The 20,861-nt window shown below is 53.6% G+C and overlaps 2 protein-coding genes across 5 annotated transcripts in view; one reads left to right on the top strand and one right to left on the bottom strand.

Annotated features, from left to right (window-relative positions):
- The window catches only part of CDHR2 (cadherin related family member 2), a 61,434-nt gene that overhangs the window by 135 nt on the left and 40,438 nt on the right, over positions 1 to 20,861 (bottom strand). For 2 of the 4 annotated variants that reach the window (XM_061150978.1, XM_061150981.1), the window contains 2 exons: positions 5,545 to 5,600; positions 3,837 to 4,074 (listed from right to left, as the gene is read on the bottom strand). In XM_061150978.1, coding sequence (XP_061006961.1) covers positions 3,852 to 4,074; positions 5,545 to 5,600 — 279 coding nt within the window. In that variant the 3' untranslated portion in view covers positions 3,837 to 3,851. Of the gene's footprint in view, positions 1 to 3,836; positions 4,075 to 5,544; positions 5,601 to 18,214; positions 18,525 to 20,861 lie in introns of those variants that run through there. The other 2 variants (XM_061150980.1, XM_061150979.1) reach the window with 2 other exon arrangements.
- On the top strand, positions 7,071 to 18,090 carry GPRIN1 (G protein regulated inducer of neurite outgrowth 1). The gene is made up of 3 exons (XM_061149514.1): positions 7,071 to 7,249; positions 7,322 to 7,413; positions 14,415 to 18,090. The coding sequence occupies exons 1-3, from the start codon at positions 7,071 to 7,073 to the stop codon at positions 17,309 to 17,311; spliced, it is 3,168 nt and encodes a 1,055-aa protein (XP_061005497.1). The 3' UTR covers positions 17,312 to 18,090.

Below are 20,861 nucleotides of genomic sequence, written 5' to 3'. Positions count from 1 at the left end.
AGGCATGCCCCTCCATACACTCCGCATACCCCCTATCTTGCCACACCCCTATGCTACTTCTGATGCCCCAGCCATGGCCCCACCATGGCCTGCAATGCCCCAGATACTCATGCCCCCTCGCCACGCCCAGCTGCAGCTCAACTCCAGCCTTAATGCTTACTTTTCACAGGTTGGACCAAGAAGCCTAAAGTTTGGTTCCTGGCTCTGTCATTTTACCCACTGTGTGACCTTAGAGAGTTCACATAACCTCTCTGAGCTTCAGTCTCCTTAGCTCAAAACTAAGGATACTAATTTCCACTCCTAAGGATGCTATTAGTCCACTCTAGAACTAATAAGAGAATTAAATGCACTACTGATGAGAAAGTGCTTTGAAAACTGTAGAATACTGTAACACATGAGTAATCCATTAGAATAGTAAATATTGTTACCGTTGTTATTAAAGCCAAAAAGTGGGACAAGGGAGCCAAAGTGGGTCCTGGAATCAGAGAGGGAGACCCATGCTCATGTCCAGGCAAATGGGTCCTCTCTCTGGGAGAATGAGGGGTATGGGCGGGGGCTGCCTGAGCGCCTGCAGACCACTGAGGCGTAGAAGTGGGCACAGAGGCCTTCTTGTGCCTGACTCCTCCTTCTCAAGTGCCCATGCTTCCTATCTTCCACCCAAGGCCCATCTCTGCCTTCAAAATAGGCTCTCTGGGCAGAGTGGGGGAGAGGGCTGCCAAGGAGCAGCTGGGCCATGATTCAGCCTGAGTCACCCAGCCTAATCCCGGGGCCGCCCCCAGTGGGGCCGGGGCCTACAGCTGCTGGGGGGCGGGGGCCTTTGTGGGCAGCAAGCTGTGCTCATAGGTGTCTGGGCCAGGGGCGCTCATGAATATCAGGGCAGTGCTGTAAGGGGTTGGGAGTGATGCACATGAGGAGGTCAGAGAGAGGAAGAGGAAGATGACCTCATGCACATCAGTTCCCTGCACTAACTAAGGAGGCAGGGTTTGTGTGTGTGTGTGTGTGTGCGCATGCACACACACACCTGTGCACACGTGCGTGTTGCATGTCTATCTGCCTGAATTAAGACAGTCTCATAGTGTGGGCAGGATTTTGGCTCCTAACTTTGTCACTTTCTAACTTTGTAACCCTGGCAAGTTACCTAACCTCTCTGAACTTCTGTTTCCTCAGCTATGAGATGGGAATAGCAATAATATCAATCTCAGATGGTTTTTCTTAAGGCTTAAATATAAGGAGATGATGACTGTAAAACACTTAGGCAGTCAGTAAATTGTATGCCACCACCATCATCACCTGTAGGATTCTGGGTTAACTCCCCTGCATATATGAGGACCCATACATATGTGAATGTTTGTACCCAGTGTTGTGTCCAATACAAGCCTGGAGGAGGGTGGCTAGGTGAGTGTTCCTTGAAGGAGCAGGTGCATGTCTGTTGAGTGTGCATCTCTGAAGCAAAGAGAAGAACTTTCTAGGAAGTTGGGTTTATATAGTATTGCCTGCCGTGTGATCCTGTCCCCCTCCCCCACCTCTCTCCTCTTCCATCTCTCTGTTTCCATCTCCCCCCAACCCCCAGCACACACACACTTCCCTAGAGGCTATGATTTGCTAAAATTTGGTCTACACCAGGACCAGTGTCCAGAAGCGGGTGAGGAACCGTGGGTGCTATTGTATTAGAAATCTCAGACCTTCTCAAAAGCCTTTGAAAGTGAAGTCGCTCAGTCGTGTCCAACTCTTTGCAATCCCATGGACGGTAGCCTAACAGGCTCCTCTGTCCATGGGATTTTCCAGGCAAGAATACTGGAGTGGGTTGCCATTTCCTTCTCCAAAAGCCTTTAGCCTCTAGCAAAACTGAAATGGGGGCAGATCCCAAGGGTGGTGTGCCTGGGTGTGGAAGCAGGACTGTGCGTGATGGAGTGGATACAAACATGATCTGAACATGGGAGGTGCTTGTGTATGTGCGTGTGTGTGTGCACAGGGGTGGTATCAGGGGGGTGGCTGCTGCCCGTGCTCTGGTACAGTCTGCTTGTCTCCATGGCGCCTGTTGCCACACACGCTTGCTTTTCAGAAAGTCACTGGGATTGTTTATTCTACCCCCGGCCTGGGCGCCAGCCAAAGAACTGCAGGCACTTGTTTATCTTCTGGTGTGCACGAGTGTGTGTGGCTTCCCAGAGGCAGACCAACCCAAGATTCACATACACACACACTCACATGGGTGTGGGTGACCATGTTGGTTGTCACAGGATGAACCTGAACCCCAAGACAAGCCACAATCCGGGCCCAGGCAGACTCTCCACGTGGGGACAGAGACGACCCTCAGTAGCTCCAGGCAGACACACCACCTATTTAGCAACCCCTAAAGCTCCAGGGACGTGGGAGACTGGTTGCCCTGGCTATGATCCTCTGCTCTGCCTCCATCCATGGAACTAATCACCACACACTGATTGGCCAGGATGAGGTCACTGCCTACCCCTAAAGATGGCAGTGGGGCCCATCCCACTCCACTGCATGGACTGCAGTGAGGAGGTGGGTCCCCAAGGGAAACAGAGGTGCTGTGGTCAATAAGGGTACAGAGTGCTGGGCTTGCTGTACCCTGGCACCCACCAGGAGTGTTACACTATGCTTGGTGCTTGAGGAACTTTTCCTGCCTTCATCCTCCTCAGAGCTCTGAGAAGCAAGAATTACACATGATGAAGCTGAGGCCTAGAGAGCTCTCAGTCAAGGCCACACAGCTAGTAACTGGCAAAGTCAGGATCCAAATCTACACTGCTTACGTCTATGTCCTTTTTGACCTTCCACTCTACCTTGGCAAGTGTTTTGTTCTGTTGTCTGGAAATTTTCATTTTTAAACATGTATTTATCAACAAGTCCTCATGGAACAAGTGTTGTTGGAGAGTGACAAAGGGCACAGATGGAAAGAGGCCCTGACTGTGCCCATGTAGCAGACATGGCCAGAGCTCTGTCCACATCTCCTCTGGTGATTTTACTATCTCTGTGCCCACCAGTCAGACTCCCAACAGCCAGGTGATTGTTCAGTCACTAAATTGTGTCTGACTCTTTGCAACCCCATGGACTTCAGCTTGCTAGGCTTCCCTGACCTTCACTATCTCCCAGAGTTTGCTCAAATTTATGTGCACTGAATTGTTGATGCTATCTAACCATCTCATCCTCTGTTGCCCCCTTCTTTTGCCTTCTGATGCTTTCCCAGCATCAGACTCTTTTCCAGTAAGCTGGTTCTTTGCATCAGGTGGCCAAAGTATTGGAGCTTCAGCTTCTGCATTAGTCCTTCCAATGAATATTCAGGATTGATTTCCTTTAGGATTGACTGGTTTGATCTCCTTGCAGTCCAAGGGACTCTGAAGAGTCTTCCCCAGTACCACAATTTGAAAGCATCAGTTCTTTGGCATTCAGCCTTCTTTATGGTCCAACTCTCACATCCATACATGACTATTGGAAAAATAATAGCTTTGACTATATGGACCTTTGTCAGCAAAGTTATGTCTCTGTTTTTTAATACACTATCTAGTTTTTTCATAGCTTTCCTTCAAAGAAGCAAGCATCTTTTAATTTCATGGCTGCAGTCACTTTCCTCGGTGATTTTGTAACCCAAGAAAATAAAATCTGCCACTGTTTCCATTGTTTCCCCATCTATTTGCCATGAAGTGATGGGGCCAGATATCATGATCGTAGTTTTTTGAATGTTGAGTTTTAAGCCAGCTTTTTCACTCTACTTTTTCACCCTCCTCAAGAGCCTCTTTAGTTCCTCTTCACTTTCTGCCATTAGAACGGCATCTGAGATTATTGATATTTCTCCTGGCAATCTTGATTCCAGCTTGTGATTCATCCAGCCCAGCAGTTCACATGATGTACTCTGCATATAAGTTAAATAAGCAGGGTGACAATATACAATCTTGATGTACTCCTTTCCCAATTTGAAACCAGTCCATTGTTCTATGTCTGGTTCTAACAGTTGCTTCTTGACCTGCATACAGGTTTCTCAGGAGGCAGGTAAGGTGGTCTGGTATTTCCATCTCTTTAAGAATTTTCCACAGTTTATTGTGATCCACACAGTAAAATGCTCTAGTGTTAAAAAAAAAAAAAAAAAAAAAAAGCTCTAGCGTAATCAACAAAGCAGAAGTAGATGTTTTTCTGCCTCTTTGTCAAAGAACTGTATCAGTCTGTGGAAACCACTTTGTCTACCTGCACTGTGGGCTAGAAGTGCCTGGGAATTAACACACAGCCCGTGGGCCGGCTCTTCCCCAATGTCTGCCAGATACTGGGATATAAATACACAAGCTCCCTTGCTCTTTACCAGAGGAATTCTAGATGTGCATTTACCCCATTTCTCAAGACTTCCTGCAGGATTAAGCCTCAATCACCCACCGTGGTAGCTGGCTTGATAACCACCTCTCATTGGATGCCTTCTCTGCCTGGGTCACCTTCCCACTCACCTGCTGGTGTCCCTGCACTTGCCAAATAAACCACATTTTCTCAAGCTTCATTTCAGGGTCTGTGAGCCGCCCCAGGGTGCTGGATCCCATCCTATCCTTCCACACTGAGCATCTGGACCCAGCCATTATGATCTCCTTTCTTGGCATCTCCCTTTCCCTCTTTACTGCTCTCCACCCCCCCCCCCCCGCCCCAATCAGGACTTAAATACCTCCAGTGCCCTGGAGAGACTATCAAATCTCCTTTCTTGCTCTAAACCCAAACTTCGGAGAATCATCTACTTGTCCTCTCCACTTCCTTGGTTCCATTAATTCATCAGTTCCTGCCCCACCTCCCCAGTCTGGCTTCCACCCCCACCACTCCACTGACTGTGCTTTCATCAAATTTCCATTTTCTTTTTTTCAAGTCCAGAGGATATCTCTCAGGCTGTATCTTGTCTTCCTGATGCAGTTGACCCTGACGTCCTTCTAGAATGTTCTCTCCCCTTGGCTTCTGAGACATCACACTCTCCTGGGTTTCTTCTGGGTTTTCTCATACTACTCTCTCTCATTCTTTGCAGCCTCCTTTCCCCTTAATGTTGGTGTTCCTCGGAGTGGGCCTAGGGTAACTTGTCTCACCCTATTTGGTCTATACTTTCCCCTGGTGTCCCACCACACCTCTCATGACTTCCAACACCAGTTCCCTGCCCTGTCTCCAGCCTTGGCTACTTCAGAGCTCAGTTTTGGACTCAGAGGTCTCAGTGGAGCTGTTTCACAAGCCCCTTCTTTCCCCAGGGTTCATCAGATTCTCCATCCATTTGGCTCCCCAAGGCAAGCCCTCAGAGAGGCAGTAGAATCCTCTCACACTCGCATTCACCACATGACCAAGACCTGTTGACTTTACCCCTAAATAATTATCAAATCTGGCCCCTACTCTCCATTCCAGTGGTTCAGGCATCATTACCTCTCACCTGCTACGGCCTCCTCACTCATGCCCTGATCCTGCTCTCATCCACTCTCGCCCTGTCCCCTCCCCACCCCGGGGGTGGTGGGGGGTGGTGGGTGGGAGTGCTTTTTAGATCACAGCCACGTTCCTGCTACTGCTTATGTCTTGTGAACCTACCCAAAGCTTGGTGTCTTCATGTGTATCATGAGGCCAACGATGTATACCTTGAACGGCTGCAGGGAAAATAAAATGAAACGATGAGTGTAGAATAGAGTTTGTAAACTGTGAAGCGAAATGCTTTTGTGGTAAATCAGCAATTTTCAGGGCTAAAGACGCTGGTTCCTTGGTGCGCTCCTTGGTGCTGTCCGTGGTACTGAAAGTTGGTTGGGCACTCTCAATTTTCTGCTTCCCTGGGATGCTGGCTGAAGACGTCAGTCCGATAGGTTTTTGTTTTGTTTTGTATGTGTGTCATCCAGATTTTTTAAAAAAAATTTTTTTCTTTTAACGATCACAGTGACTTGTGGCTCACCACGTAAGTCAGAGGAATAGAAAGTAAAAGTGAAGCCTGAAGTTTCAGGAGTTAGCTTCATTACTAACAAACGAGTGACCTAGCACCAGTATCTGTTTTCTTATCTGATAAACGGGATATAATACATTCACATGAACTTGCTTATAAGTGACTGGAAATGGAAATTAGATGAAATCTGAAAACAAGGTAATGTTACTGGTTACTTTAACTGCAGGCTTTACCATAAAAACACTGCCCCTAAATAAGCATATTAACGTTAGTTGCTACCACTTTTAGTAGGTGGTTTTACAGTACACGTGGAGGATTTTATCACCTTTTGGCAATTAAAGACTTATTTTTCCCCTTCTGGGAAACCAAAGGGGAGGAGTCTATTTCTCTGCTGAGAAACGTCGAGGCGGGGTGGGCAGCAAGTCCTCCTGTCCTTGGCAATTCAAATTCAGCTAAAAGCCTCTGAACACCTACTTCAGGCTCCTTCATCCTTCCAAGACTACTCACTGTAGGGTGATTCATGTTAGTCCCATCTTACAGATGGAGAAATTGAGACTCTGAAAGGTGAAATGATTTGCTGGAGGGTGGAGGAAAACCCGGCTTGCGCAGACTAGGTGGGCGGGCACCCTGGCTAGGGAGGACGGTAGCGGGGAAATCGAAGGCTCTCTCCCTCCTCCCGCAACTACGCAGGTCCCTCCACTCCGGGGAGCGTGGGTGGCGGCGAGACAAAGGGGACGGGGGCGGGGCGAGGTGGGGGTGTGGGAGAAGGCCGGAAGTGCGGCCAGGGCGGAGGCGGGAAATTCCGCGCAGGGGCAGCTCGGCCATGGCGCAGACCAGGGTCTCTATTCAGAGGCCGAGTATCCTTGGACAAGTGGCCTCCCCTCTCTGGGCCCCAGTTTTCTCCTCGGTGAATCAAGCAGAGGGCGTTCGCGGGGCTGGATTGAGTGAGATCTGAGTGACAGCGTGCCCCGCCCTCAGCAGGCGCGCAGCAAATAGGCAGCCTCTCCGCCCCTCGGTCTCCAGTCTGTGAAACGCTAACCGGGTCGAGGAGGGCGGGGAACCTAGGAGCCTAGCGGTCGCAGTGAGGGGCTGCGGACGAGGGGCGCCCCTCCCTCCTTGGGGCCCCTGCTTCCCTGCCGGCACCGCCCCCCCCCCGGGTTCTGAGGCCGCCAGTCAGCTAGCGCGCATGCCCGGGGCGGGGCGCGGGGTGGGAGCGCCGAGCCGGCGCGGGGGACGGCTGCGCCGAGTCCGCGGGTCCGCCCGCCAGCCCGGCCGGAGGCAGCCGAGGCAGCTCGGGCAGCGGCGGTGGCGGTGGCGGGAGGCAGAGCGCAGCGCGCCGAGGAGACGGAACGGCGACAGAGCCCGGTAAGCGTCGCTCCTGCATCTGCTGCTCGCTCCAAACGGGCGGTGTCGACCCCCTTCTGCCGCTCGCGGCAGCCCCAGAGCCGCTGTCCAGGGTCCTCGAACCGCCTGGGTGGTGGGGTTTGGGCACAGCGCGCGGCGTGTGTCTGGCGTGCGCCTGGGTGAAGGTACGCGCGCTACTGGGGCGGCGGGTGTCCATTTCCAGGTTCCTCTCTGGGGCGGGGCGGGGCGGGGGCGGGTCCGCAGTCCTGGCCGAGCACCCGAGGGGCCCTGCGGGCTAGCCCGCCCTGTGTGTAAGACCCCGGCCCCGCGCCTGGCCTCGCCTCTGACTGCTGCTTTGTTTGGCACCGTGGTGCGGGAGGGGGCGCTTCCCGCCACCGCGGGGAAGGGGTCCGCCCGCGTTGATTCATTTTCCCCATGGAGCGAGCTCGGCGATCGAGTGGCTCTATTGGCACCATCAAGCACACTCGCTGTCGCACGCCCAGTGTGGCACACACTCTGGGGGTCCACCACATATACTGTCACACGCTCACCACTCGAGGCCACAGGTCTACACACACTATGGTCCTTGATCATTCCATCAGACGCATACACATGGCCACCTGTGCACCCACCCAGTACATCTTTGCGTACACACCCAGGCATTGCTACGCACTCACATCAGCCATCGCCTATCATAGCACACACTCAACTCAGCAATAGTCCCCATCACAACGCACTCGCAGCCACCCTGCTCTGGCCTGCTTGTGCCTGTTCACACCTGCACATCATGGTGTCCCTCACGTTGCCCCAGACCCTGGAGTAGGTGTGTCACACACTCCATCACACACTTTTAACTTGCTCTCCACCCCTCAACTCCTGCATGTCCACTCTTGCCCTCCTGTGAGTGGATGGACAGCTGCCCTGAAGGCTGTTTCTGGAAGGAAGACTGGATATCACCCTTTGCTAGACTCCTTCTCCCATCCAGCCCCAGGCAGGACGCTTTACTGCTCTGAGGGTTGTAGAAGACAAGGGGATGAGAGGGTGAGGTACGGCACACCTAGACTGTCACACATACACACACACACACACCTGCTGAACTACCACAAGCCTTTGTCAATCTTATCACCATGGGAAGAGGTGACTGCAGGTTCCTGGCAGTCCTGGCTCCAATTCTGGAAGAAATCCTAAAGGGGAAATAACAGGCTGGCCAGGTCTCTGGGCCTGAGTGAGCATTCACAGGGGCCTCTCTGCCTAGGAGCAGGGCACAACAACGCTTGTGCACATACCAGCCAGCTCTCTCATGAATGAGGCTCTGAGGCCAGGTGGCCATGAATGTGTATACCCACAGGGTCCAAATGGCCACCAGGAGACACAAATACATAGGGCATTCTGCACATACCGACTGCACATGTGCACACTGACTTCTTGAGCAAAACGCAGGAGCCAGACTCTGGCTCCCCAGGCTGGCCTAAGCTGGCGCAGATGTCGACAAGCCATCTACGTGCTCCGCTGCACGCTGGGTGAGCCAGCCCACACAACTGGGGGTCATTTCAACCTTTTACCTCCATCGGGAGGCAGAAGTGTGCAGGATCGTCTGCCCAAAGGGTGTGCCCACAAGTGGGTTCACACAGAAGACACTCTTGCTTCCTCTCCTAGACACCTCCTTGTGCTGTTGCCTGTTAGATCCAGGGGACTGGGAGGACCCTTGGCATGACCCTGAAGAGCATAAAGGGGTTTTAAGAGCCATCATCAGTGTCCAAGATCTTGGCTGATATGAGTAGGAAGAACCAGGGTTTGGATTCAGACAAAATAGGCTTTGAATCAGAGCCCCACCCTCTCCCAGCTGTGTGCCCTTGGTCAAGTCTTTTCTGCCTCTGACCTCAGCATCCTCATCTGTGAAATGGGATGATAATGCCCCCCTCATGAGACTGTTGTGGAGTCCAGATGCAAAAACAAGCCTGAGAATGCTGGACCCAGGGCTGAGCACACAGTGGGAGAATGATAGAGCTGGGTCCAGTGGGGGATGGGAGGCGAGAATATGAGACCCCAGGTGCGGGTTGCCTTTTGGAGAAGTGACTTGAGAATACCAAGGCTTTCTTGAGAGCTGGGTAAAGCCTAGCACAACTGCAAGCCATAGAGCCTCTAGGAATGGTATCCTAGTAGATTGTAAACCCAGGCCTCAGCCAGTTCTACTAGTATAACTACATCCTCTCCCCATTTGTAGCTTCCCAGGTGATGCTAGTAGTAAAGAACCCACTTGCTAATGCAGGAGATGTAAGAAACATGGGTTCAATTCCTGGGTCAGGAAGATCCCCTGGAGAAGGGCATGGCAACCCACTCGAGCATTCTTGCCTGGAGAATACCACTGACAGAGGAGCCTGGCAGTCTACAGTCCATAGGATTGCAAAGAGTTGGACATGACTGAAGCGATTTAGCATGCATGCATCTCCCCCATTTGAAAGATTGGGAAACTGAGGTTCAGAGTGTGGAAAAACTCACCCCGAGTCATGTAACAAGTCAATGACTAAGCTGGGGCTTGACCCCACATCTAACTATGTGGTCAGGCTCTTTGTCCCAACTTGGACCTTACCCCACATCAGAGAATTGGGGGCTGAGAACTAAGAAGGTAGCCTCTTATGGAACTTTCAGAAAGGGCATGTTGCCAGCTTGGCCATGCCTGCCTCTTCGAACCTCAGTTTCCTTCTCTGGAAAATAAGACCAGAGCATCTGCCCAGAAGGTGTACAGGATTTGCACATAATAAGTTTTGTAAGAACTCCATGTGTGCAAGGTCACCTCCCACCTTCTTGGCATCTAGATCAAGAATCAGAACTCAGGTGGCTACAGACCAGGTGGATAACACCCATAAGGGGCTGCTATAAGAAAAATGGTGGTGCAAATCAGTGATCAATGGCAGCAGGCAGTCAACTTCAGTGCCCAGGACACCACTGGGAGGGGTAGAGATGGTGGCTAATTGGATCCATCTAAGGATGCTCACTGCTGCTATGAAGGAAGAACACTCAGACTGCCAAATCTTAGTTTTCCAAGAGGAGCTGGAAATCTGATTTTCACATGAACTCTTCTCATTTTTAAATGTTGATCAGTAACTTTAAAAAAATTTTTTTAAGCACTCCAAGTTAATCAGGCATGCCCAAGGGCGAGGTTTTGCCAGTTTGTGCCTGTGTTGCTGGCCCTCCCTCCCCTGCCCCCTCCTGGGAGCACAGCTGGGCTCTGACAGCCTGAGTAGATAAAAACAGGCCTCGCATGTACACAGCCCAGCCCTAAAGTAGCAGGGACGTGCACACCCTTCATCTTCTTTAATTCTCCCTGCAGCCCTGGGGGAGCAGGGAGTAGGTTTGTTAGGGTCCCCAGTGAGGAGGAGGGACTTGCCTAAGGTCATAGAGCTGATTAAAAAATCAGGAAGCTGGTAAGTTGGCGAACTGTCCTGACTTCTGGCCCATGCCTCACCTGGAGGAGGGAGCCTGATGGAGGGGCTGGTGTGAGAGGACCCTGGAGCTGGGCTACCAGGGGTGAAAAGAAGGTTGGTGAGGACTCACAGCACACCTCCTATAGCCCTTGGCAACTCCTTCCAGTTCCAGCCCAAGCTCCCTATTTTGTTGTGGTGTTTAGTCACTGTCATTTTCGACTCTTTTGGGACCCCATAGACTATAGCCCACCAGGCTCCTCTGACAATGGGATTTCCCAGGCAAGAATTCCGGAGTGGGTTGCCATTTCCTTCTCCAGGGGATCTTCCCTGGGATTAAACCCAGGGATCGAACCACTTCTCCTGCATTGGCAGGCAGATTCTTTACCACTGAGCCACCCGGGAAGCCCCAAGCTCCCCATACAGCTGTTTTTATGCTGATGAAAACCAGATCCAAAGAATTGCAGCTGACCTCTCCTGTGTTTCAAACCTGTCTCCCAGAAGCCTCCTGGATATCTCCCCTATAAGGCCCACAGACACCCCAGTTAAATTTCCCAAAACCCAGTCCCCCACCATCCTCTGCAAGACTGCTTCTCCTCCCATCCCCCCATTTTGGTGAAATCCTCACCCCCAAGTCCCATAAGCCCAAAGCTTGGGGGACCCAGTGGTGAACAATAGCAGCTGAATCCCCATCCAGGCACCTGAGGGCTAGGTGGGGATCCAGAGGTGTAAAGGGCTATAGGCAGAATGACAAGAGTCTGGTTAGGAGTAGAACAAGAGGCCACGGGAACCCGGAGGAAGGTGGTAGGCAAAGAAGGGTCATTGGAGGAGGCGTTTAAACTGAGAACTGATGGTTTACTAAAAGCCAAGCAGGAAAGTTGTAGAGGCCAAGATGAGAGAGAATCTGAACCCCTGGTTGAACCCAAAGCAGTTTTGAGTGTGTGTGTGTGTGTGTACACATGCTGTGGGGCATACAGTGCATAATGAAAGATAAAGCCCACCAACTGAGTAAATACACAGGGGCTTAGAAGCATATTAAAGAGTTGGACGTGACCCTAAAGATTTTAAAGAAGTCATTAAAAGTTTCTTTTTCCCTGTTTTTTTTTTAAATAATACATGCACACATAATCAAAATTCAAGCATTGCAAAGCAGCATTAATAAAACAGTTTCTTCTACCTCCAGATATCTCTGGTCTCGCTTCCCAAAGGCAATCACTGCTAAAAGTTTCATGGGTTTCCTTCCAGAAATTTTCTCTTTATAAATAAACCTACAGATGTGTACCTGTCCTTTCCCTTGCCTGCACTCACAGGAACCCACTCACCATGCTGTCCCCTGGTTTTTTTCCTTAACTTACCTTGAGCATCTTTCCTTATCACTCCACCCATTCTGACAGCTGTGGAGGGTGGAGGGTTTCCCATATGTTTGTCCCACATTTTACAAACCCACTTCCTGGTTTCCTTCTCATTACCAGCTATGTTCTCATGCATCATTAGTCTGATATTGATAAATATCCTTCCAAAAAGATTGCAACCAATTTATTTCCCCTAAAAGAGCAAGGAGGGCTTTGAGCCAAGAGTGGCATGGTGGGACCAACGTCATAGAAAGGACATTCAGTCATTTATTTAACAAACATGTATTGGAAACCGCTTGCTTACCATGTGCCAGTCATTGTGCTCAACCCTGAGACTACATCAGTTAACATGGCAAAGTCCCCACACTCCTGGAGCGGACATTCTCATGGGAGAGACACATCATGAGCAATAAACAAGCATATGCAATTTGAGGATGAAGACAGGTAGCAGAAAGAAAAACGGAGCAAGGCAAGGGGGAAGGAGAGCATCAGCCAGTGTTGGGAAGGAGGCTACTTTATCCTGGATGTGTCAGGGAAAGCTTCAAGGAGATGCAGATGTTGGGAGCGAAAGCATTTCAGGCAGAGAGGAGACAGCCAGTGCAAAGGCCCCACGGTAGTGGGTTCAGGGACCAACAGGGCAGACGGGTCGCTGAAGTGGGGCAATCAGGGGAGAGCCGTAGGAGACAAGACCAAGAGCTGTGACAGGGCCAGAAAATGCAGGAACTTATGGGTTATGGTGAGGAGTTTCCCTGGTGACACAGATGGTAAAGAATCTGCCTGTAAATTGGGAGATCCAGATTCGATCTTCTGGGTCGGGAAGATCCCCTGGAGAAGGGAATGGCTACCCATTCCCGTATTCTTGCCTGGAGAATTCCATGGACAGAAGAGCCTGGCAGGCTACAGTCTGTGGGGTCGCAGAGTTGGACACAGCTGAGTGACTAACACTGTTACATTGCATGAAATGGAGAGACACTATATGGTTCTGGGCAAAGGAGGTCTGCCTTGAATTTTACTAAGATCCCTCTGGCTGCTGTGTTGAGAATAAACAAATAGGGTGAAGGATAAAGCAAGGATAATTCCAGTCAGAGATGGTGTGGGTTTGGCTCAGGATAGTTGCCAAATTCTGGATTTCTTTTGAAGGTATATCCATTATGTTTTGCTCGGATGTTGGGCTGGAGGGTTTGAGAAGAGGTCTAGGGATCTTGGCCTGAGCACTATAACGTGACTTTGGTGATGTGGGGAGGAAGAGGTCTAGGGGAATCAGAGCGCTGCTTGCCTTGGCTGCTGAGTTGCATGCTGATCCAGCCACCTGCCAGATCCTTTCCCTGGGTGTACCCCAGGTACCACACACTCAGTTTGTCCAAAATGCAACTCTCCCATTCCCCATATGTCTTGCCCAGCACCCCCAACCCCAGCCAGAATCCTGCAGACCACCCCCACGATCACCTCTTACATCCAGTTGGTTCCTGTCAGTTTCCCTTGGACCTCTCAAAGCTGCCAACTCTTCATCCCCACCACCTTCGCTGTACTGTCTCTTATCTAGGTCATCACAGAGAAAGGGCTGGGTAAACGAATGAAGAGCAGGATGCATGAGAGGTTGAATAAATGATTGGCCAACCCCTCCTCTCCAGCCTCCACACCATCCCTAAGCAATCTTTGAAAACACACATTTCAGACTATGCTCTTTCCTCAACCGTAAACCATTCCCATTTCCCCAGGGCCTACACAGATATAAACTGGTGATCCACAGACATACTTTGGCCCACATACCATATTTTTTAAATCTTGAATTAATTGGGATATTTTACATTAAACTTCTATATTTCCCACTTCTGACTGATACTACCAGGATGCATTTCTCCAGGACAGTACTTGGCTAATGGAGTATGATCCGCTCTTTAGACAGGGCATGTGCTCTCCAGTTTGCCTTAGTCCTGAACACTCCCTACTGTTTAGGACCCGGGAGTGTTCCTTCAATTAGATTACCTACCTGGCCCCTATGGCATCAGAATTCGTGACCCATGGCCTAAAGAAAAACAGCATAACTTCTAGATGGCATGTTGCATGGGGCGGGGCGGGGGCACTGAAAAGGGAGGGGTGAGAAGTTAGATTGTGGCCAAGTTGTGAAGGGCCTTGAATGCCCTTTTAGGAAGCCTGGCCTTTATCCAGAGGGCCAGTGGGAGCAGTGAAACAGGGAAATGGTATGGTTGGGTTCATTTATTAGCCCAGACCCTATGGACAGGAGGGGATCAGACAAAGTTAGAGAATGTGAAGAAGGCCCGGCTGTTAGGAACAGTGAGAGGGAAGGGGCCTGGATAGAGGCTTCTCCCACCGGGTCTCCTCTGAGCCTGAGTCTGCTCTTTCTGTGTTTCAGAACCAGACAGACGCCTGGGGCCCAAGCATGGTCTTGAGGGCAATTGGGCAGTGCTGAAGACCCAGCCTGGCTCCAGCTGCTTCGAAAAGACTCCAGCCCCCCAGGACCCCAGCCCACAGCCTTCTGCTGCCCACAGGATGGGAGCCTGGGGGCTGGGAGCCAGGCCATGAGGGACTGCTGCCCCTCCCAGCAAAAGGCCATCCCCACACACCCAAGGCACAGCTCTGCCCAAAGCCCAAGCATGGCCTCCAGACACAGCAGCCCCAGCGGGGCTAGGGAAGGGGCGTCCTGCTCTGCGGACCCTGGCAGGAGTCTGGCCTACCCCTCCAAGACCCGCATCCCTTCCCAGGAGGCAGCCGCCAAGGAGACATTAGGGGCACAAGGAGCCTTGATCTCAGGAACACCAGAAACCACCTTCTCTGGGAGGCCAGAGCCTGTGTCCTCGGTGAAAACTGATCCTTCACCCTCAGAGAACAGAAACCCAATGTTCTTAGAGAATATGGATTCCAAGTCTTCAAAACAGCTAGATTCCATTTCCATAGGAAAGGAAGATGCTGGGTCCTTGAGGATGGCAGATCCTATGTTTACAGGAAAGACAGAGCCTGCAATCATAGGGGAAGTGGATTCTGTGGCTTCTGGAAGTAAGGATCCCGTGACCCTAGGAAAAGAGGATCCTGGATCCTTGGGAAAGGTAGATCCTCAGTGCTCCAGCGAGATGGATACAGTGTCCCTAAGGAAGGAGGAGCCTGGATCCTTGGGCAAAGTGGATCCTGTGTTCCCAAGAAAGGAGGAGCCCAGGTATTCAGGAAAAGACCTTCGAGTGTCCTCAGAAGAGGTGGGGTCTGCATTTGCAGAAAAGACAGATCTTGTAGCCTTGGGAAAGAGAGATCTCGAGTTCTCAGCAAACTCGGATCCTGTGTCCTTGGAAACGCTGACTCCAGGGTCACCAGGCAAAATTATGCCTGGAACAGTGGCTCTGGGGCCATCAGGAAGGGCAGATCCTACTCACTTGGGGATGACAGATCCTGCATCTATGGTAAATGCAGAAATCATGTCCTCCACAAAAGAGGACCCTCAGTTCCTAGGAAAGATGGACCCTGCCTCCTCAGAAAAGCAAGGCTTCATGTCTGTGGGAATGACAAAAACCATGTCTGCTGGACAGGTGGAGCCCATGTCTTTGAAAAATATGGACCCCGTGTCTGCAGGCGAAGTGGGTTCGGTTTCTTTGGCAAAAGTGGATCCTGTGTCCTCAGGAAAGCCAGAGCCCTTGTCTCCCATGCAGGCAGAACTGATGTCAGTGGGAAAGACAGAAACCACATCCTCAAGAAAGGAGGACCCAGTGTCCTCCAGAAAGGGGGATCCCATTTCTGTGGGAAATACAAAAACATCACCTCCTGGAAAAGTGAATCCTGAATCATCAGGAGAGATTGACTCTGCGTCCTCTGGTCCCGTGGGTCCTCCTTCCTCTGAAAAAGCTGAGGCAGTGACTAGGGGGAAAGCAGACCCATTGTCCTTGGAAAAGTCAGGTCCCCTGGCCCCTGGAAAGGTGGGTCCCCCAGCCTTGGGGAAGGCTGATCCCCCCATCTCGGGGAAAGTGAACCCTGTGAGCAAGGGAAAGCCGGAAGCTGTCCTCCCCGGAGACATGGACTCCGAGTCCGCAGGAAGGGTAGCCCCCACGAGCCAAGGAAAAACAGTCCGGGCATCCCCGGGAAAGGCAGAAGCTGTCCCAGAGGGAACGGTGGATGCTCTGCCCCTCGAGAAGGGCAATCCTATGAACTCCATGAAGGTGGATCCCAGGGCCTCCGGGAAAGCAGGATCCAAGTCCGAGGGCAAAGCGGAAACCACACCCTGTGGGCAGGAGGGCACCGCCTCACCAGGGAAAGCAGAGGCTAAATCTTCGCCGACCGAGAAGCCACTGGCCCCGGAGAAGCCGGATCCTGGACCCTCAGAATCAGCAGGCTCTATTGCCTCTGGGAAGGTGGCGCCTGTAGCCCTGGACAAGACTGACTCTGTGCCTCCGAGAAAGGGGGAGCTCCCATCCTCGGGGAAGGGGGACAGCCTGACTCTGGAGAAGGCCTCCAGGCAGGCAGATGGCAAACCCTGTGACTCCGCTCCTTCTCCCGCAGACCGCGGGGGCCGCGTGGAGCCAGCGTCACTGCCCAGCTCCGAGGCCTCCAGCCTCGTCCGGAAGGACCCGGCGGCTGCCAAGGCCGAGAGGAGCCCTGGCCTGGAGGCGGTCGCGCCGCCGCCGCCCGGGCCGCGGACTCGCGACAACTTCACCAAGGCGCCGTCGTGGGAGGCGAACGCCCCGCCGCCACGCGAGGACGCGGGCACGCAGGCGGGCTCGCAGGCCTGCGTGTCGGTGGCCGTGAGCCCCATGTCTCCGCAGGACGGCGCGGGCGGCCCGGCCTTCAGCTTCCAGGGGGCGCCGCGCGCGCCCAGCCCCGCGCCCGGACCGCCCTCTCGCCGGGACGCGGGCCTGCAGGTGTCGCTGGGCGCCGCCGAGACGCGCTCCGTGGCCACCGGGCCCATGACACCGCAGGCCGCCGCGCCGCCCGCCTTCCCCGAAGTGCGGGTGCGGCCGGGCTCCGCGCTGGCGGCCGCCTCGGCGCCCCCCGAGGCGGTCGAGCCGGTGCGCGACGTGAGCTGGGACGAAAAGGGCATGACGTGGGAGGTGTACGGCGCCGCCATGGAGGTGGAGGTGCTGGGCATGGCCATCCAGAAGCATCTGGAGCGACAGATCGAGGAGCACGGTCGCCAGGGGGCGCCCGCGCCGCCACCTCCCGCTGCGCGCCCGGGCCCGGGCCGCGCGGGCTCCGTCCGCACCGCGCCCCCGGAGGGAGCCGCCAAGCGCCCGCCGGGCCTCTTCCGCGCGCTGCTGCAGAGTGTGCGGCGCCCGCGATGCTGCTCGCGAGCCGGGCCCACGGCCGAGTGATCGGCTCCCCTTTTGTACGCCCGGGTTTCCAACCTTCTCAGGCTCCCTTCTCGATCCCAGGCCCCTAGAAGGGATCCCCTCGACGCGCGACAGGCCTCCAAGGGGCGGGCAGCATCTAGGGTCTTCTCATCCTGTCTTTCCAGCCCCCTTCCCCTCCTGAACACACCAATAAATACCCTCTACCCAGCTCCTTCGTGGTCAGGAGCCCACGAACCCAGCCCCGACACCCCCCCCCCCCCCCGTCCCCTCATAGCCCTCAGCGCTACCCTCTCCCGGCCACACTGGGCGACCTCTGGGGACCTGCTCAGAGTCCCTCTGGGGACCTAGCCTTGAGAGCTAGGGCAGGCTCCTGAGATGTCCAGACAGGTGCGCTATGGTCTCCAGAGGCAGCCAGGTCCCCAGAACGGGAGAAACTGTGTACAAAAGCCCCAAGTATGTGAGGATTGGCATGTGAGACCCCCGATGTGCAAGCCCGGGGTGTATGCGAGTGCGTGTCCACGCGGCGGGCTGGCCCCATGGCCTGGGCATCTCTTGCATGCTGGTAGTTGTCCCCAGTTCCTGTCTCCCCCTCACCTGGCCCTATCCCCACCCTCACTGGACACCGCTCCACAATTCCCAGACAGGCCAAAGGCAGCTGCAGGAGTGCCCTGTGGGTGCAGCTGCAAGAGTCACAGAAACGCCGGAGGGTCATGGTCAGAGGCCCACAGCCTGGTGACAGCTGGCCTTGGGTGCTGGGGACACGACGGAGAGCTCACTCTACAACCACCGTAGTCCCTAAAAGACCACCCTCTCCGGTCCCTCGTCCCCCAGTGCCATGAGCCCCACAAGCCCCTTGTGACCACTCAGTACCCCTGTCCCCCAACCCTCCAGCCACGGTTTTTGGCTACAAACTGTCACAATACATTGGTAATAAAATACTCCCCCAACCCTTGTCAGCTGTGATTGGCTACAAGCAGACGGGGGTGGAGCAGCTTATCTTATTATGATCAGGGAAGGGTAGGTGTAATTTGGGCATAACAAAGCCCCTTTGGGGGTGGATCAGAAGAGTGGGGGCCCTGTGGAGCTCTGTGGCCAGAGTCCGGTGGCTACGCCCCCATCACAGGTTTGTGGTGTCCAGGCCAAGGTTGGTGAAGACCAGCCCCTCCTTCCTCCCGAAGAGGTCACTGTCCCAGGGCTCTGGATCTGGCCCCATGGGACCATGCAGAGGCTCCTTCTGTGGAAAGAGGGAGGGGAGGGGTCAGGCCAGGGCCAAGATGGAGTGATCTCCCCAGTCCTTAGGAGAATGAATGGGCCTTCAAGCTCACGACCAGATGGTTCCTTGGCTGGGGTCTCAGTTCCTGACTCTGTCCCAGAGGCAGCCATGACTACTGGTGGTGCAGACGGGTTCAGGTGATGGGGCGGGCCTCAGGGGTCTACTCCAGCCTTTGTCTTGCCCACGGACGTGGCGGCATTTTGGTCTCCTGCCAGGTCCTGAGTAATGTCAGGCCCTGTGTCCTGTACCAGAGAGCCAGTCCAGCCACAGTCCTTGCCACCTGTACCTCATGGCATGCACGGTGGGGGCTGGGCACAGCCATCCACGTCCTGAGGTACTCACAGGACTCCCTGAGGGAGGGATCATGTGCCCCAGTTTACAGATGAGGAAACTGAGGCTTGGAAGGCTCTCTGGCCCAGAAGGGGCAGAGCAACGTTTGGACTACTGGTCTTGCTGACTCTAAAGCCTGTCCACGGCGCCACGTTGCCCCTGGCTGAATTTGGCAGGTCCTTCTGCCATCCCAGAGGGATACATCACACCCAGGTCCTGCCTGCCGGCCATCACAGCATACACTCACTGGTCTCCTGCCCTCCCTCTTCCCCCTCACCATGTGACATGTCACACTCACACCTTCACAAGAATCCCTCTTGTGGACCAGCCAGGTCCCCAGGCTCAGTTACCCCACCATGAAGACACCCATGGGAGCAAAGCCCCAACCGCTGCCACCACCTCCACCGTCACTAAGGGCTTTTTCCAGACTGGGGTTGTTCTGGTCCCTGGTAAACAGTGGAATATCTGAGGGGGGTCCCAGGAGGAACTAAACAGTCTGCCATGCTCCCTAGAGCCCTCCACACAGACCCCCATTGGGAACAGTTGGCACAGTGCAGCCCAGGAAACAGCCTGGCCTGGGAGGTAGGAGACCTGGGTTCTGGGCTGCCCTGGCCTCCCAAGCTTTTTGATCTTGGGCAGTTCAGCACCCCTCCCTGGCCTCGTTTGCTTGAAAAACTCAGACTGGATGAGCCCTCAGGTTTTTCAGACCTTCCACACAAACATTTATGGAAGGCTTAGGTGAGTCGGCCCCAAGGGGTCTCTGGAAAAAGGCCCCACCTGCATTCCGCACTTGGAGACCTCAAGGCCCACCTTCCACTGCAGGATCACGGAAACAACCCCAGCCCCTGCCTTCGCAGGATTGGCTGTTTCCCGGCCTGAAGATGCTCAGAGCTCTGGCCCTCCTCCCTCTCCAGACTCTCTGGGAGTTCCCTGGCCCTCCCCAACCCACAGGTCCAGCCCCACTGCTGGGGTCTCTGACTCCACTCCCCTCCCCACTCCATTCTCCACCACTAGGGTCAACCTTAGCCTCTGTTAGGAACCACCTGCCCAGTTGCCGGCTCCAGCCCACAAGACTGTTTCCCTCCACCTAAGTTGGAGTTTTTGCTCCAAACCATCTCGAACCCAGAGATGAGCCATCCATCCAGAGGCCTCCAGCACTGCCTGGCAGCCTGAACCCCCATCCACCACCTTCATCCTTGGGGGCCCATTTGGAAGCCTTCAAGTGACAGCCAGGTCCTTGGGCAGCATTCTGATATTTTAACACCTGTAAGAGGCTTTGGTTGGCCAAATCTTTTCAAGTAAGGGATCCTCAAGGGAAAATAAGGCCTGAAGCATGAGGCTTCCCTGGTGGTCCAGTGATTAAGAAGAGAAGAAGAGAAGTCACTCAGTCGTGTCTGACTCTTTGCGACCCCATGGACTGTGGCTCACCAGGCTCCTCAGTCCATGGGATTTTCCAGGCATGAATACTGGAGTAGGTTGCCATTTCCTTCTCCAGGGGATCTTCCCGACCCAGGGATCGAACCCGGGTCTCCCTCATTGTAGGCAGACGCTTTACCATCCAAGCTACCAGAGAAGCCCAGTCTGCCTGCCAATGCAGGGAAATCAGGTTTGATCTCTGCTCCAGGAACATCCCATGTGTCTCGAGGCAACTAAGCCCCCGCGCCACGATTACTGAGCCGGCGCTCTGGATCCTGCAAGCTGCAGCTATGGAGTCTGTGTGCTGCAACTACTGAAGCCTGCTTGCCCTAGAGCCTGTGCTTTACAACAAGAGAAGCTACAACAATGATAAGCCCATGCACCACAACTAGAGAAAGCCCTCACACAGCAATAAAGACCCAGCACAGCCTGGATTCTTTACCAGCTATCAGGGAAGCCCCAGCACAGCCAATAACAAATAAATAAATATTTTTTAAAAGTAAAAGTCCTGAAGCATGAAGGGTGGCTATGGATCCCCAGGAGGGCAGGGCT

The sequence above is a fragment of the Dama dama genome, chromosome 9 (assembly GCF_033118175.1).
Source record: "Dama dama isolate Ldn47 chromosome 9, ASM3311817v1, whole genome shotgun sequence".
Lineage (NCBI taxonomy): Eukaryota > Metazoa > Chordata > Mammalia > Artiodactyla > Cervidae > Dama > Dama dama.
The sequence above is the reverse complement of the archived record's forward strand: the minus strand, read 5'-3'. Positions and strand labels throughout refer to the sequence as shown.

Bases quoted from the DNA above. Each gene is read 5' to 3' on its own strand.
- GPRIN1 (XM_061149514.1), top strand. From the start codon at position 7,071: ATGCCCGGGGCGGGGCGCGGGGTGGGAGCGCCGAGCCGGCGCGGGGGA. The intron at 7,250-7,321 runs GTAAGCGTCGCT...CGCTCGCGGCAG, and splicing joins CGGAACGGCGACAGAGCCCG to CCCCAGAGCCGCTGTCCAGG. The intron at 7,414-14,414 runs GTACGCGCGCTA...CATGGTCTTGAG, and splicing joins TGGCGTGCGCCTGGGTGAAG to GGCAATTGGGCAGTGCTGAA.